Source organism: Pelobates fuscus, chromosome 1 (assembly GCF_036172605.1).
Source record: "Pelobates fuscus isolate aPelFus1 chromosome 1, aPelFus1.pri, whole genome shotgun sequence".
Lineage (NCBI taxonomy): Eukaryota > Metazoa > Chordata > Amphibia > Anura > Pelobatidae > Pelobates > Pelobates fuscus.
In genome coordinates this window covers 380,241,863-380,260,226 of record NC_086317.1, presented here as the reverse complement: position 1 = coordinate 380,260,226, position 18,364 = coordinate 380,241,863, and the positions used below count along the sequence as shown (strand labels likewise).

At 42.9% G+C, this 18,364-nt stretch overlaps 2 protein-coding genes across 3 annotated transcripts in view; one reads left to right on the top strand and one right to left on the bottom strand.

Annotated features, from left to right (window-relative positions):
• ITM2B (integral membrane protein 2B) overlaps positions 1-10,495 on the bottom strand; it is a 61,898-nt gene extending 51,403 nt beyond the window's left edge. The window contains exon 1 of one of the 2 annotated variants that reach the window (XM_063426010.1): positions 10,303-10,495. In XM_063426010.1, the coding sequence (XP_063282080.1) occupies positions 10,303-10,395 (93 nt within the window). In that variant the 5' untranslated portion in view covers positions 10,396-10,495. The remainder of the gene's footprint in view (positions 1-10,302) is intronic. The other variant, XM_063426011.1, reaches the window with a different exon arrangement.
• LPAR6 (lysophosphatidic acid receptor 6) overlaps positions 1-18,364 on the top strand; it is a 282,034-nt gene that overhangs the window by 240,740 nt on the left and 22,930 nt on the right. The window lies entirely within an intron of this gene.

Here is an 18,364-nt window from a genome sequence, read left to right as displayed (position 1 = left end):
GAAAATAAACTGATCGCTGAAACTTGTAATTTTAACAAAGCTGGCTTTAATACCTTTGCAAATCCCATCTGAAGGAATTTGAGAATCTTCTGGATGGAGGAGGAAACAGGGTTCACTTTAAACCTACAACACCACTGACAAAATATATTCCAAATCCTGGAGTAAATTTTAGACGTAGATTCTTTGTTAGTAGCTAATAAAAATTTTATAACCTCAGGATCTAGACCTTTACTCTCTAAAATCTGGAGTTCAGATACCAAGCCGTCAACTGGAATCTCTGAAGGGTAGGAAGAGGCACCATGAAGTGTTCTAAAATTTCTTCTGATAGTGGAAGTTTCCAAAAGGTGGCCCCTGGTACATTTAGAAGAACCGAAAACCAACTTCGCCTTGGCCACCAGGGGAGGATTATGATAATCCTTACTCTTTCCAACTTGATCTTTTGAAGCACTCTGGGAATAAGAACTACTGGTGGGAAGATATATGCAAGGTTGAACTTCCATGGCACTGACAGAGCATCTATGATATTCGGATTGTCTGCAGGGTTCAGAGATGCAAAACGTCTTGTCTTCCTGTTTGTCCTGGAGGCCATAAGGTCTATTTCTGGACAACCGAAGCGGTCTGCAATAAGCTTGAAAATTCTGCACGAAAGGGACCAATCTGTTTGCTTTAAGTGATGACGGCTCAGGGCATCTGCTAGTACGTTGAATTTTCCTAAAATGTGAACCGCTGAGATTGATAGAAGGTGAACTTCCGAACCATAGCATGATCTTTGAACATAGACTTTCCAACTTCGTTGATCTTGTACCTCCTTGTTTGTTAAAAAAACGCCACTGTCGTTCGATTGTCTGAACATATCTGAATATGCTGATCTTTTAACTGGAACTGAAACGCAAGGAGAGCCATCCACACGGCCTTCAATTCCTTGAAATTTGAGGAAGTTCTCGCATCCTTTTCTTGCCAACACCCCTGCTTCTTTAGGTCTCCCAAATGGGCCCCCCAGCCTAGTGCCGAGGCGTCTGTAGTGAATATTCTGAAGGACTTCATTTGGAATGAAAGACCTGCTTGCAGGAAACGAGACAAGGTCTACCAATGAAGACTCCTCAACGTTAGATTGTTGAATTTCATAAGCCCGCCCAGGCCGTCTGTCTGTCGATTCCAGACTTGTAGAATGTTTCTCTGAAGAGGCCTCATTCTGCCTTTTGCCCAACCGACTGCAGGGATCGAAGCCGTAAAAAGACCCAGTAAACTCATTGCTTCTCTGACTGAAAAAACACCTTTTTTTCCTGAGCCTTTGAATTGATTGCATTATCTTTAGCTTCTTCTCTTCCGGCAGGAAAATCTTCATAGAGATTGAGTCCAAGATTAGACCTAGGAACTGAATCCTTTGAACCAGCACTATTTTCGACTTGCTGAAATTTATTAGTCAACCATGCGTTTGAAGAGCTGTACAAAGGTCTAATTTTAGTTGTTCTTTTGACTCTGCAATCAAAAGCCAGTCGTCCAAATAAGGGATGACATAAATCCCTAAGCCTCTTAGGTATGCTGAGATGACTACTAGCAGCTTTGTGAATACCCTGGGTGCAGATGACAGGCCGAATGGCAGGGCCTTGAATTGGTAATGCCTGGTTACCGATTGGATGCAGACCGCAAATCTTAGAAGCCTTTTGCTGGATTCTGCTATGGACACGTGAAGATAGGCGTCTTTTAAATCCAGGGACGCAAACCAATTTGTTGGTTGAATAAGAAGTGTAGCTGATTTTATTGTTTCCATCCGGAACTTCTTTTTTATAATACACTTGTTTACGGCTTTTAGGTTTAATATGGGTCTGAAAGAGCCATCTGGTTTTGGCACCAAAAATAGCCTTGAATATGTGCCTTGATGTCTTTCTCTCAGAGGAACTTCTTCCACAACTCTCTTCTGCAGGAGTCTTGACACGTCTGGCATCAAAGCTATCTCTGTTTCCTGAGAATGAACCTTGGAACATAAGAACATTTTCTTTGGGGTATTTGACAGTTCCAGAGCGTACCCGCACTTTATTACTGAGAGAACCCAGCGATCTGATGTCGTCCTTTCCCAGTGATTTAGAAAGTGCATCAATCTTCCTCCCACTGGCCTGGCGTCACAACATTTTATTTCTCTTGTCTGTGAATCTTTCTTTCTATAATCAAAAACCCTATTTTGTTGACCCTTATAATTGTTCCTGTGAAAGGAACTTTTAAATGAGGGATGAGTCCCCATTTTACAGTTCCAAAACTGATTCTTATGGGATTCAGGCAAGGCCTTCCTGCCTTCCTTCAATTGTTTTAACAGATCATCCAGTTTAGAGCCAAATAGTCTTCCAGATTCAAAGGGTAAGTCACATAAAGCATTTTTTGATGCTGCGTCAGTTGACCAGTTTCTAAGCCAAAGTGCTCTTCTTGCTACTGTCGTAAGACCCAAATTCTTAGCAGATAGTTTCAGACTTTCTGAAGAAGCATCTACCAAAAAATCTGCAGACATTTTGATATTTTTTAACAGCTTTACTGGATCTTCCTTTGATTCTCCTGCATAAACCTTCTCTAGTTCTTCTAGCCAATGTGTTTGGATGTTCCTGCAATAAGTGCTTTTGCTTGGGCCGCTGAGGAGACAAAACATCTTCTTTAACGATGAGTCCATGCGCTTTTCCATGACATCCCTTAGACCACTCGAGTCCCCAATAAGTAACGTAGTTTTCTTTCCTATTTGTGCAATAGGAACGTCCACTACGGGACTGTATCCAGCAGGCAGTCCTGGTCCGCTTCTATGGAAAAAAGTGTTTTAAAATAAAAGGTTTGTGACCTGGGAACTTCCATTCTCTTAAAACCAACTCCTTAAGTTGTGGATGTAAAGGGAAAACTTTAGTTCTTTTTCCTGACACCCCATTCTCCACAATGCTTCCTTTATTAATTTCCCAATGGCTTCTTTTGGAAAGGCAAATTCCTCATCCGATGAATCACTAACGGAATCCTCACCAGAATCAGAAGCACAAGTACCTGAGCTTGTATCTGAATCTTCCCATGATCTCTGTCTTTTCTTTGAATGCTTTACTATCTGTAAATCCTGGGCAACCGAAGCCTGGGCTGTCTGTATAGCGGCCGACTGCATATTCACAAAGGTTTGCTGCATACTCTGCTGTAACCAGCTGAGAAATGTGGACATTTCAGATTTTTTCGCTTCCTCTGAAGCTTCTTTAGAACATAGCGAGCAAAGCTTCTTTTTATATCCATCTGGCATAGGTTGGCAACATAAAGAGCAACTTAAAGGAACACTATAGTCACCTAAATTACTTTAGTTAAATAAAGCAGTTTTAGTGTATAGATCATTCCCCTGCAATTTCACTGCTCAATTCACTGTCATTTATGAGTTAAATCACTTTGTTTCTGTTTATGCAGCCCTAGCCACACCTCCCCTGGCTATGATTGACAGAGCCTGCATGAAAAAAAAAAACTGGTTTCACCTTCAAACAGATGTAATTTACCGTAAATAATTGTATCTCAATCTCTAAATTGAACTTTAATCACATACAGGAGGCTCTTGCAGGGTCTAGCAAGCTATTAACATAGCAGGGGATAAGAAAATCTTAATTAAACAGAACTTGCAATAAAGAAGGCCTAAATAGGGCTCTCTTTACAGGAAGTGTTTATGGAAGGCTGTGCAAGTCACATGCAGGGAGGTGTGACTAGGGTTCATAAACAAAGGGATTTAACTCCTAAATGGCAGAGGATTGAGCAGTGAGGCTGCAGGGGCATGTTCTATACACCAAAACTGCTTCATTAAGCTAAAGTTTTTCAGGTGACTATAGTGTCCCTTTAAATGCTTGGATTTTGATGTACATTTCCCCTTTTCTGTCGATTTGTCCGGTATCTCAGGATTAGACATACTGAGGAAAGAGAAAGAAATGAAAAAAAAAATAAAAATTATTTTTTCCCTTTAAGATTCAGGCTAGAGCCATTTAAAATATAAGCTTACCTTAAATGGCCTCACAGTGTGTTGGAGGGCAGGTGAGAAACACACTTGCAAGAGTTCTGAGAGCTACTGGCAAACAGAGGTTGCTGCTGGTAGGTTGCTCCTTTATGTCCTGTAAGCCACTGAACCAAAAAACGCAGAGTTCAGAATTGGCGCCTGAATCCAGGTTCGCATTGCGCATGTGCATAGCGCACCGCGAACCCTCGGTGGAACGAAACGCAACTTGTATGTGCATTCCACCGCCAGGACCTCCCAGACGACGCACGCCTGCATCCTTCGTCTGACTGGCACCTGGCGTGGACGAGACGGCATATAAACAAAGGCAGACCCCGCCGTCCAGCGTTTTCATTTATACTTACCAGTGAAAGGAAGCAGAGCCTCCCGAGCCTGGAGAAAAACCTGCCTAACCTCCCCTGACGAAGGCAGGCAAAGAACTGGGGTTGTTCAAGGTGAGATTGCATTTAAGGAAAGGATTCAATTAGGGGGAGGGTTTTTAAAAAAATTTGGAGAATTGCCTGCCTGTTTTTTCCCTCCAGATTAGAAATCCCATTGGTAAAGCAATGCCTCTAATCTTAAGGGAAAAACACAAACATATGAATGCATTATTCTACCCAACATTAAATATTTACATGAATAAAACAAACCTCCAAAATGTTTTAACCCCTTAACGCCGTTACGGCGTTCTATGCCGTCGCGGCTTTAAAGGGCTTTAAAGCCGTTGCAGCGGCATAGAACGCCGTAACGGCTTGCAGCCCCAGGAGGTAAGCTATACTTACCTCCGCCGCGATCCTCTTCTGGGGGGCTGCCTGAGAGCCCAGGCAGCCCCCCTCCGGCAAATGAGGCCCCCGGGGGCCATGTGATCGCTCTCAAAGAGCGATCACATGGCCCCCTATAGCTGGCTATGGATCTGCCAGCAGGGGGACTGTCTAAAATATTAGACAGTCCCCCTGCTGGTAGGAAAGTATAAAAAAATAAATAAATACACATGTTAAAATAAAATACAAGTATTTATATTTTTATAAATATATTATATGTATATATATTATATATATATATATATAATATATATACGTATTATATATATGTAACGTCATACAAAGTGTATTTTAATACTAATATTAATATATATATATTAGTATTAAAATACACTTGGAATGACGTTACATATATAATATGTATATATATCTATATATATAATAGATCTACATATATATATTATATATATATATATATATACGTATAATTAAAATAATAAATAAATAAGATAAATAATTAAATAAATAAAATATTGAAACAAAATTTAAAATAAATTATATATTCATATGTAATTTCATTCTAACTGTATTTTGTTATTAATATATATATATTGGAAACAGAATACACTTAGAATGACAATCTATATATATATATAAAATACAAATAACCGCAAATATATATATATATATAGATAAATACATATAATTACATAAAAGATTACATTAGTATACACGTAGAATTTAAATACCTATAAATGCATATATATTAAAATTCTACGTGTATATTTAAGTAATTTTTTAACATAATTATGTCATTTAATTAATTAAAATTTGATTGACATGCCTGACAACACAGGGATAAAGTGCAGAGAATTTAATTCGCAAGCACTATATTTGACCCTGTAACTCTCCAAGACACCATAAAACCTGTATATAGGGGGTACTGTTTTACTCGGGAGACTTCGCTGAACTCAAATATTAGTGTTTAAAACTGGTAAATTGTATTACAACGATGATATTTTAAGTAAAAGTGAAGTTTTTTGCATTTTTTACAAACAAACGGCACTTTTATGGACTATATTATTGTTGTAATATGTTTTACTGTTTTAAAACACTAATATTTGTGTTTAGTGAAATCTCCCGAGAATAACAGTACCCCCCATGTACAGGTTTTATGGTGTTTTGGAAAGTTAGAGAGTCACATATAAGGCTTGCATTTCATTTTTTTGACATTGAAATTTGCCAGATTAGTTATGTTGCCTTTGAGACCGTATGGTAGCCCAGGAATAAGAATTACCCCCATGATGGCATACCATTTGCAAAAGTAGACAACCCAAGGTATTGCAAATGGGGTATGTCCAGTCATTTTTAGTAGCCACTTAGTCACAAACACTGGCCAAATATTAGTTTTTTGCTTTTTTTCCACACAAAAACAAATATGAACGCTAACTTTGGCCAGTGTTTGTGACTAAGTGGCTACTAAAAAAGACTAAACATACCCCACGTTCAATACCTTGGGTTGTCTACTTTTTCAAATGGTATGCCATTATGGGGGTAATTCTCATTCCTGGGCTACCACACCGTCTCAAAGGTAACATTACTAATCTGGCAAATTTCAATTTGAAAATGGAACATTCTATATTTGACCCTGTAACTTTCCAAAACACCATAAAACCTGTTAATGGGGGGTACTGTTGTACGCGTGAGACATCACTGATTACAAATATGTGCATTTTGTTGCAGTAAAACCTAACAGTATTATGACATTTACAGCTAAAACGTGAGGCGGAACTACAAATAAAAAAATCAAAAAATCAAATTTCTCAGTTTTTTTTTCATTTTATTCATAATAAATTGTTTCATATATAAATATTTTATATGAAATGAAGGCCCTGTTTCTCCTGAACAAAATGATATACAATAAGTGTGGGTGCATTTAATATGAAAGAGGTGAATTACGGTTGAACAGACATAGCGCAAATTCCAGTTTTTGTTTCGATCAGAACGTGCACTGTTGACTCCGTCCTGAAGGGGTTAAAATGCAAATATATATATCACCCCAATGTTTGTTTTTTTATGTAAAAAACTATTTTTTTTAAATGTTGACCTTTAACCCCTTAAGGACACATGACATGTGTGACATGTCATGATTACCTTTTATTCCAGAAGTTTGGTCCTTAAGGGGTTAAATTCATGCCTGTATGAAATATTTAAAATGTCAAATGTTGATAATTCACAAGTCCTATTTAAAGAACCTAATACAAGTATTTTCTGACCATAGATTACCCCATCAATTCAGACCACATGATACCATTTACCATTACTAAAAAAAAATTATGTGAATGAGGAATAGCCTTCTATATAGCTCTCAGGAAAAAGCACAAATTAACATATTTTCAATAACTGCATGGTCAATAGTCCAAACACGCAAACAAAAATAAGATCAACAAAATAATGGGGCAATATTTGCAAGTCAAGTATGATAAAAAATAGCTTTTAACACGTCATGGTGGTCACTGAAAACCTAAGCATATTTTGAGAGATGGGCAATATCAGCATGCAAAACGGACCACATGAATAATGCATTGTTAAAATTAAAGAAAAGGGAGAATCTGTCAGTTCATTTGGCTTTGTTTCTAACTTGAGATGTTATCTTTGTTCAGCTTGCTACCTTGATGGCCAACTATCAAAAGTGATCCTGGACAAACAAAACAACTGTTTTCACAGAATACTGCGAGGTCACGATTTGCATACAAAACATGAGGCACTTTTTCTAACATGGTGGGGACCCTAAGCTTTGTGTACAGTGTGCAATACAAACTAACAGCAAGCTATGAACCATATGATGTTGCATTGTGAAATGTTGCCAAGGATTCTCAAGAAATCTAGATACTTTTATTAGACGTGCTATTTGCAAATATTAAAAACCCCTACAGATATTCTAAGAATCACAATTAGAATACAAAACATTTTGAATATTTTGCCTGGATCAGCAGTTTAGGATCATTCTAAACAACCACACAATTGATTCATTTAGTCTGCCCAGTCTTCTTGATTTAAATATCAGCAGGGTAAATAAACAGGAGAATGATGCTAGGAGCTAACATAGTGTCTGGCAGTGGAAGAAGTGTGCTTTAAAACTGAAACATGATTCTCTAAGTGCTGTTCCCTTGTCAGCCATTTTAGAGCTTATCTCAGTGTTGCTGCTGCTGTCTCTTGTGATCACAAACAGCTTCCTCCATTTTATCCAGCTTCCATGGCTGTGTTCGTGTACCTGCCTTGCGTTGCAATCACACAAGCACACTGACAGCCCCAGCATGTCACAAGACACCCACAGCTCCATACTGAACATACACCCCAATCACCAGGCAATCCTCTAGGGGGGCAATGCAACGTGGCGTCAATGTTTAAAGGGCTACCAGCAATTAGGTCACCAATTAAAAAGTGGTCATTAAATAGGACAATGCAACAAAAGCCAATTAGTTTGTGTAACAATGAACATGTAAAGCCATACAGGTGGGGGTGGGTGATGACATTGCAGTTTCTCATAGTTGTTGGATCAGGCACTCCCATACTTTGATAGATATCACACCTGCATGGGGTGTGCTGCTCCATACCGCAGCAGGGAGGGGCAGGAAGGTGATTTTTGCCCCCCAGGCACTACACCTAGTGCAGCCCCATTGCACTAAACGGAGTGGGGGCAGTATGGGCTATGCCTAGTGCTACAAGATAGCAAGCTCCATTAAAGGAATGTGTTATTCAGACAGTGGCTCCATGATGGGCTGTGTTCTGCTCAGAGGCACTTTCTTTGTAATTCTCAGGGGTCTCCCTTGCTCTCACATAACACATGGGGAGGTTTTGTTTAGCTCTGGCTGTCACATAGTTCAGAAGGGAGGGAGTCTCTCTGGCTGTCACATAGTTCAGAAGGGAGAGGGTCTCTCTGACTGTCACATAGTTCAGAAGGGAGAGGGTCTCTCTGGCTGTCACATAGTTAAGAAGGGAGGGGGGTCTCTCTGGCTGTCACATAGTTCAGAAGGGAGAGGGTCTCTCTGACTGTCACATAGTTCAGAAGGGAGAGGGTCTCTATGACTGTCACATAGTTCAGAAGGGAGAGGGTCTCTCTGACTGTCACATAGTTCAGAAGGGAGAGGGTCTCTCTGACTGTCACATAGTTCAGAAGGGAGAGGGTCTCTCTGACTGTCACATAGTTCAGAAGGGAGAGGGTCTCTCTGACTGTCACATAGTTCAGAAGGGAGAGGGTCTCTCTGACTGTCACATAGTTCAGAAGGGAGAGGGTCTCTCTGACTGTCACATAGTTCAGAAGGGAGAGGGTCTCTCTGACTGTCACATAGTTCAGAAGGGAGAGGGTCTCTCTGACTGTCACATAGTTCAGAAGGGAGAGGGTCTCTCTGACTGTCACATAGTTCAGAAGGGAGAGGGTCTCTCTGACTGTCACATAGTTCAGAAGGGAGAGGGTCTCTCTGACTGTCACATAGTTCAGAAGGGAGAGGGTCTCTCTGACTGTCACATAGTTCAGAAGGGAGAGGGTCTCTCTGACTGTCACATAGTTCAGAAGGGAGAGGGTCTCTCTGACTGTCACATAGTTCAGAAGGGAGAGGGTCTCTCTGACTGTCACATAGTTCAGAAGGGAGAGGGTCTCTCTGACTGTCACATAGTTCAGAAGGGAGAGGGTCTCTCTGGCTGTCACATAGTTCATAAGTGAGAGGGTCTCTCTGGCTGTCACATAGTTCAGAAGTGAGAGGGTCTCTCTGGCTGTCACATAGTTCAGAAGTGAGAGGGTCTCTCTGGCTGTCACATAGTTCAGAAGGGAGAGGGTCTCTCTGGCTGTCACATAGTTCAGAAGGGAGAGGGTCTCTCTGGCTGTCACATAGTTCAGAAGGGAGAGGGTCTCTCTGGCTGTCACATAGTTCAGAAGGGAGAGGGTCTCTCTGGCTGTCACATAGTTTAGAAGGGAGAGGGTCTCTCTGGCTGTCACATAGTTCAGAAGGGAGAGGGTCTCTCTGGCTGTCACATAGTTCAGAAGGGAGAGGGTCTCTCTGGCTGTCACATAGTTCAGAAGGGAGAGGGTCTCTCTGGCTGTCACATAGTTCAGAAGGGAGAGGGTCTCTCTGGCTGTCACATAGTTCAGAAGGGAGAGAGTCTCTCTGGCTGTCACATAGTTCAGAAGGGAAGGGGTCTCTCTGGCTGTCACATAGTTCAGAAGGGAAGGGGTCTCTCTGGCTGTCACATAGTTCAGAAGGGAAGGGGTCTCTCTGGCTGTCACATAGTTCAGAAGGGAGGGGGTCTCTCTGGCTGTCACATAGTTCAGAAGGGAGGGGGTCTCTCTGGCTGTCACATAGTTCAGAAGGGAGGGGGTCTCTCTGGCTGTCACATAGTTCAGAAAGGAGGGGGTCTCTCTGTCTGTCACATAGTTCAGAAGGGAGGGGGTCTCTCTGGCTGTCACATAGCTGAGAGGGGGGTCTCCCTTGTTCTCCTGGCTGTGTCCAGGTGCTCAGGCTGGCTGCAGGTGGCCTTGTCACCCGGGGGGTGCTCTGCTCTCACCTTGCTCTCGGGGATGATGAGCACCTCGCTGTTCTCATCCTCTTTCTTGGCCTCCTTCTGGGCCAGAGCCGAGTTAAAGGCCAGCTTGACCATGTCTGCGCTGCTCGCGGGCCGTGTAACGCTGCGGACGGTAGCTGAAGATCCCTCTTTGTTGCAAGCAAGACGAAACTGCAAGTCTGTGCCGAGAGGGGGCGGAGCTCTGTGAGGAGGCGTGCCCTTGCAGTGACGCACGACAACAACAACAAACATTCAGCCCCGCCCTCAAAGTGAATTAACTCCTTCAGGGCCAGGGCTAAGCTGCCTAGAGACACACTCTATCAGGGTTAGGCGACCTTCGCACTCCGGATGTTGTGGACTACATTTCTTTTAATCCTTTGCCTTTATGGCTGTGAGAGCATTCTGGGAGATGAAGTCCTCAAAATTTGGAGTGCTGAAGGTTGCCTACTCCTGGCTTAGCATTACATCCTCCCTTTCCAGGTGTAGCTTTGGGATCCAGACCCCCCTGTCCCCATAGCTCTCACTTGGTGTCAGTTTGTTATATAGTGTTCTAACCGGGTTATTTACCAAAGGGAGAATTCAAAGTGAATTTCAATTTTAAGGTCAGAGTTGCTGAACTAGAAACAACTAACTATTTTGCCCTTAAATTAGAAATTTACCTTGAATCCTCACTTTAGTTAAAGGGACTCTCCAGTGCCAGGAAAACAAACCGTTTTCCTGGCACTGTAGGTCACCTCCCATCCCAGGTTGCTGAGGGGGTTAATACCCCTTCAATAACTTACCTGTATCCAGCGCCGATGTCCCTCGGCGTTGGGTCAGGCTCCACCAACTCTTCCGGGAGACCTAATGCGTATGCGCAGCAACGGCCGCACGCGCGCATTACACCTCCCCATAGGAAAGCATTATTCAATGCTTTCCTATGAGGATTCCGGCGACGCTGGAGGTGCTCATGCATAGCGTGAGGACGTCCAGCATCTCTTAAAGTGTTTTAAGAACCCGGAAGCTCCTCTAGTGGCTGTCTTACAGACAGCCACTAGAGGAGGACTTAACCTTGTTAGGCAATTAGTGCAGTTTATGAAAAACGGCACTAATTACACTTGAAGGGTTAAGGGTAGTGGGAGTTGGCACCCAGACCCCTCCAATGGGCAGGAGTGGTCTAGGTACCCAGGGACGGACTGACAGCTTTCTGGGCCCCCGGGCAAAATTACATCCTGGGCCCTTCAAAGACCAAATATTAACTATTAAATAGGACACTATAGTCACCAGAACGACTACAGCCTAATATAGTTGTTCTGGTATCCACAGCCAATCCTTGCAGGCTCTTTTATGTAAACACTGCCTTTTCAGAGAAAAGGCAGGGTTTACATTAGTGCCTAGGAACACCTTTAGTGGAAGGCACTGATGTTCAACGTCTCCACGCTCTGCCTGTAGACTTGAACACTTCCTATAGAGTTTCATTGATTCAATGCAACTATATGAGGAGATGCTGATTAGTGCAGCGTCGTGTTTTGCTGCGCATGCGCAATTGCCTCTCAATTCTTTCCTATAGGAAAGCATTGGATTGGCTGATATCATGCAATTTGGATGGAACCAGCTGCAACGAGATTGGCGTGGCACTGGAATAAAGGTGAGTAAAAACACCTTTTACTTCTCTGATGGGGGGCTGGCCATCAAAATTATGTTTTCAAAACTATAGAAATACACATTTAGGTGGAATGGCCTACATACTGAGGCTTGGCTTTTGGACTGATAGCGTCCATTGTGTACTCAACTCTGATCTTCTACATCTCGGCTTCGGCGCAAGCCACTTGGTCGTAATACTATTACCATGCCTATATTATGCAAGCATGCAGAATTTTGATAACATAGCTATACAAAAACACAAAATCCTCGATGGGGGGCAAATTGTTCAGATTTTATAAAGCGGTTTGTCATATGGGCTGATGTCAATTCTCATGTTTATAAGTCTGCTATTTTATATTATGGCTTCTGCGCAAGCCTTCAAGTTGTATTATGTTTGCCTTACCTATCGTGTGCAAAAATAAAGAATAAAAAAAAAAAAAAAGAAATACACATTTGTATTCCTGACACTATGTTAAATATAACTTTCAAAAAACACTGTCCGGATTATTCTCTTTAATTTGAATTGCTGGGAAAAGTTAATTTCAAATTATAGGCCTAAATAGTTGTATTAGAAAAATTCCCCAAGTCAATTTTGTTGCTCAATTTCATTATGTAGGCATTCAATTTGAAATTCAGTTTCAATTTCAGGCAATTCTTTAGTGAATGACCATGTGTGTATTCCTTGTGTCAAAGTAGGAGAGAGATAGTGTGTGTGTGTGTGTGTGTGTATTCCTTGTATCAAAGTAGGAGAGAGAGAGTGAGTGTGTGTGTGTGTGTGTAAATCCTGCAATATAATTTGTGTAGTGCCAGATAATATAATGCAGGCGTGTATGCAGCGTAAATGCATTGTTCTATGAGTGAGTAGAGCAGATATTTGTAAAAGCAGAAGTGTATTTGTATGCAATGTTTGTGTGAATGTAAGGGTGTTATATGTTGAATGTGAATGCAGGAGTGTATTTTTGTGGAGGACTTGTGTGTGAACAAAGGGGAGTTTTGCTGTATAAATGCCAGTGTGCATTAGTGTGGTAAGTCTGTATATGAATGCCAGGATAGATTTATATGGATTGTCAGCATGTGAACGCAGTATGTTTGAGCAGTGTGTATGTGAATGCTGGAGTGTATTTGTATGTGTGCAGAGTGTAAGCGTGTGTGTGTGTGTGAATGAGGGGTGTATCTAAAATCTGTGTCAGAGTATGCGGTTGTATTTGAAACTTGTATCAGTGTGTATGTGAATGAGGAGTACATCTGAAATCAGTGTCAGCCTGTGTGTAATGAGGTATATTTATATGCTCTAAGTGTTTTTGTTGTCTTTTGACTCTCCATCTTCTTCTGAGTTTGTCTCGCTCGATCTTCACCAATCTGTATGTGTGTCTTCCCACTGCCTCCCTCTTTTATATGTCACTCCCTGCCTCCCCTTTTGTTACTCTCTAACAACAGTTGTCACCCATCTGATCAATTTCTGTCCCCCTCACAACCCACTCAGTTGTGCTTGTGCTGCACCTAACACTTCTTCCCAAATAACCCACATTTGTCTTCCATCTCAATTAAAGGGACACTATAGGCACCCAGACCACTTCAGCTTATAGAAGTGGTCTGGGTGCACTGTCCCAGGTCCCTTGAAGGGATCCTATAGTGCCAGGAAAACAAACCCGGAATCCAAACAGACTTTTGGTCCATTATCTGACGCTGGACATCCTCACAGACCTCCAGTGTCAGATTTTCCCCATAGAAAAGCATTGAATGTTTTCCTGAGGGGAGGTTTAATGTGCATGGTCGCACGCGCATTAAACCTCCCCTCATGAAAACATTCAATGCTTTTCTATGGGGAAAATCTGACACTGGAGGTCTGTGAGGATGTCCAGCGTCAGATAATGGGCCAAAAGTCCGTTTGGATTCCGGAAGCCCTCTAGTGGCTGGTAGACAGCCACTGAGGGCAGACTTAGAGCTGCAATGTGAACATTGCAGTTCTATGGAACTGCGATGTTTTACATTGCAGCACTAAGTGCAATAGGGAGACAGCACCCAGACCACTTTAATGAGCTATAGTGGTCTTGGTGTTAAATAATAAAAAAAAATCCCCTATAAGTGGAAAACTTCCAAATTTATGATAAAAACACACACAGCACAAAAAATACGAAAACATTAAGAAAAACAACAACAAAATAAATAAACAAAAAACAAACAAACCCCTGAGGTGTCTCACCAACATCTTACCCACACCTCTATAAACCACTGTGTGCCTCTGCCCTGTCTCACCCCTACATCCTACATATGTTTCTGCACTTTTAACCCATAGCCTGCTTACCTGCACCAGCTTGGGAGGATCTGCTGTGCCAGGCTCCTGTTCTCACCCTCCATCCATGCTGTGAGTGCTCCGTGTGAGAGGGAAGCAGGGGGTGTGATGTCACTTCCTGCCCCCTCCCATCCTCACACTGAGCACTGAGCACTAGCTGCAGGTAGAAAGAGAGAGGAGACCTGGCAGTGAGAGCAGGTAAGCTGCCAGGTCTCACACTGAATGGGGGGGATGGGATTGCAGGGTGACAGGTCGCTGGGGCCCCCTGTATCACCATGGGCCCCTGCAACCTTCCTTCTGACTGTGGAGATCTCTGATCTCCACAGCAGAAGCATGGCTTTGCTGCCGGGCCCCCTGACTGCCTCGGGCCCTCGGTCCATGACCGATCTGCCCGAGTGGTCAGTCCGCCCCTGTAGGTACCTTGAGTGTCCCTTTAATAACCCTGTAAGGCCTCATGTATGGGAGCGTCTCACAGCAATAATACTCTGTGTAATGTGTGACACCTATGATGCAGTGAAGAAACTAATATAGAGAGGGACCTGGTGCCAGGGCTGGATTAAGAGCACAGTGGGCCTGGTGCTGACAATTATGATGGGCCTAATTACGGAATATTATCGACCAAAAACACTAAAACAGTCATACCTCCCAAGCGTCATGTATCTGATAGAGATGGTGCTGGAGGGAAACTCAAAGGATGCAGCTATACGAAAACACATACTCTATGCTAATTTCTTTCTAATTTATGCTTTCATCTTTCAAGTAAATCCATAACCCCTAACAGCAGTGTCCAGTGAAGCAGGAAGTCAATGGGCGGGGTAAAAGGGTGTGCCACTGGCGCGAATCACGTGACCAGACCTGCCAATGGGGTGAACATGCCCAAAAAGGGGGTATGTCTGTCCAAAGAATTGGAAGGTCAGCCTGGCATGAATGCATGTCAGGCTGCCTGCCAATCCTGCAGGCTGTCCAACTAAGGGCATACTATGCAGGCAGCACCTTGAGCTTGACATAAATGCATCTAATGATGCACCTACTCCAAGCTTTCTAAGGACTGTCCCCTAGCACTCGCTGGTTCACTTGTCTCCTTACCTTCTTACTAGCAGGCAGAAGTTCCTGGTATATAGTCTGAGACAGAGAATAGGTGTATGTAGTGAGTGTAGAAGAAAGGGGACATGCCACAGTGTTAAAGAGACCAACGTCTGCATTACCTAAACTAATTTTAATGTCAGCCAGTCCACACAAGTTTTTTTCCCATACATCCCTCTTAAGCTTCCAAACTTAACCCCTTAAGGACACATGACATGTGTGACATGTCATGATTCCCTTTTATTCCAGAGGTTTGGTCCTTAAGGGGTTAAAGGGACACTATAGTCACCAGAACAACTACAGCTTATTGTATTTGTTCTGTTTGTAAGTAGAATCATTCCATTCAGGCTTTTTGCAGTAAACACTGTCTTTTCAGAGAAAATAACTCCACTGGCCGCTCCTTAGATGGCTGCTAGAGGTGCTTCCTGGGGCAGTACTGCCTAGTGTGCAGCACTGCCATTCAGTGTCTCCACCCTCTGCATGCAGACACTGAACTTTCCTCATAGAGATGCATTGATTCAATTTATCTTTATGAGGAGATGCTGATTGGCCAGGGCTATGTTGGACTTGTGCTGGCTCTGCCCCTGATCTGCCTAGTTGACAGTCTCAGCCAATCCTATGGGGAAGTATTGTAATTTGCTCAGACCACCACTTCTGAGCCAGCAGCTGCAGACTTGAATACAAGTAATATCTTACTATATTTAGGGAGGCAAGAAGGGGCCAGGGTGGTGGTTTTAACATAATAGGGTCAGAAATACATGATTGTGTTTCTGACCCTATAGTGCTCCTTTAAGCAAGTGTATGTGAAGAGTAGTTAATGTTGCCACCTTTCTTGGAAAAAAATACCAGCCTTAAGCATTTGTATAATTAATTAGTTATGTGTGACATCACATGATGTAAATCACAAGGAGTGACATCAGAGAAAATTCTGTAAAATCACCAACAAACTACTCACAGTTTGATTCTGCTGTATAGATGGATTGCTCCCAGTGTCTCCTAGTGTCTCAGTGTCCCCTAGTCTCCCAGTGTCCCAATGTGTCCCCATGTCACTAGAATACTGGGGACACAGAGAGACCCAGGGACACAGATATTTAGGGAAACTGGGAGAAATGGGGGACACTGAGACACTAGGGACACAGACACTGGGAGACGTGGGGACACTGAAACATTTGGGGACACTAAGACATGGGAACACAGACACTGGGAGACTAGGGGACACTGGCTGGGAGACAGACACTTGGGGACACTGGGAGACATAGGGGCAGTTGTGAACATAGACATGGGGACACTGGGACATATAGGGACACTGGGAGACGTGGGGACACCAGGCACACCGAGACACTAGGAACACAGACACTGGGAGACACTGAAACATTTGGGGACACTAAGACACTAGTGACACAGACCTTGGGAGACTAGGGGACACTGGGAGACTATGGGATACTGGCTGGGAGACAGACACTTGCGGAGACATGGGGACAGTTGTGGACATAGACATGGGGACACTGGGCACACTGAGAGACATGGGACACAGACACTGGGAGACTTGGGGACACAGACACTAGGGACACTGGCTGGGGGACATGGGAACAGTGTCTCCGTGTCCCAATGTCTCAGTGTCTCCCAATGTCTCTATGTCTCACAGCGTCCCCATGTGTCTCAGCATCCCCATGTGTCCCCATGTTTTCCAGTGTCCTCAAGTGTCTCAGTGTCCCCATGTGTTCCCTAGTGTCTCAGTGTCCCCATATGTCCCTGCTGCCTTTCCCCCATCCCTCACTTACCTGAGCTGTAGAGCTGCTGTCTGGACTACGGATCAGTGAGTAGTAGAGAGAGGCAGGGAATGCTGTAACATCCTATCCCTGCCTCTCTCCACACACAGTGACCCCTACTGGCCGGTGCTGGTATTGCAGAGTAATCTCCATTCATTCGGAGAAAATTACCTGCATTTGTATTGCCGGTATTACTGCAATACCGGCACGCCAGGCAGCCTCAAATACCGGCTGTGCCAGTAAAATACCAGTCAGGTGGCAAACCTAAGAGTAGTGTGTAGTAAAAAAAAAAAAAAAAGTGTTTTTTTTTTTTTTTAAATGGGCCTATTCCCTGGGCCTGGAGCTGCAGCTCCATCAGCCCCTATGTTAATCCGGCCCTGCCTGGTGCAAGGTATTTTTATGGGGTCTCCGTGATCACAAGGGTGGCGAAAGGGAGATTTTCAAATCTTGATGCTTTGCCAGCTGGGGATCTACCGTTGTATTTTAAGCAGTGTTTAATGGAAGCATGCTTTTGTATGGAATATGTTTGTGTGAATGTTGGAAAGTATGTATGTAGTGCTGGCCTTTGATTTCAATTGTGTGTTTGTATGTACTGTTGCCATTTGCAGTATTGTATTTGTGTGTAGTGTTTGCATTTCAATGCAGGTTCATGTTTGTATGTAGTGTTGTTTGTTGAATGCAGATGTATGTCTGTATGTAGTCTTGGTATTTGAATGCTGGTGAGCATTTGCATGTAGTGTTGCCTTTTGAGTACTCGGGTGTGTTTTATATAATATTAGAAATAAAGTCAGTGGGTCAGTCAGCCAATGAATGTACAGCATGTGTAAAAAGGTCTACGGTGCAAAGGGTATTAAAGATCACCTCTCTGATGGTATATCAGTAATCATACAATTGAAGAAATATCCACACTCCCAAAATCAATAAAACATCTAATTTTACTGTAATGCATAAATAATAATAAATCCAAATACATCTATATACACCTATAATATCAGCATATATCTCAATCAGCAGAGCATGCATTGATCAAATAGCTGATAACCAAACAAATACAATTAAGAAAAAAATGTATAATTGCTGTTCAGTATATTACCTAACAAGTGGACAGAGCTGGAGACCCAACGTTTCAGCTATAGGCGATTTCCCTTCACTGGAAGAAAGAGGTCTAGTCCAACCCCGGAAAAACAGCCCCATACTATTATAGCTCCTCCACCATACTTTACAATTGGCATATTACAGTCAGGCAGGTAGCATTCTCCTGACATCTGTCAAACCCAGACTTGCCCATCAGACCGCC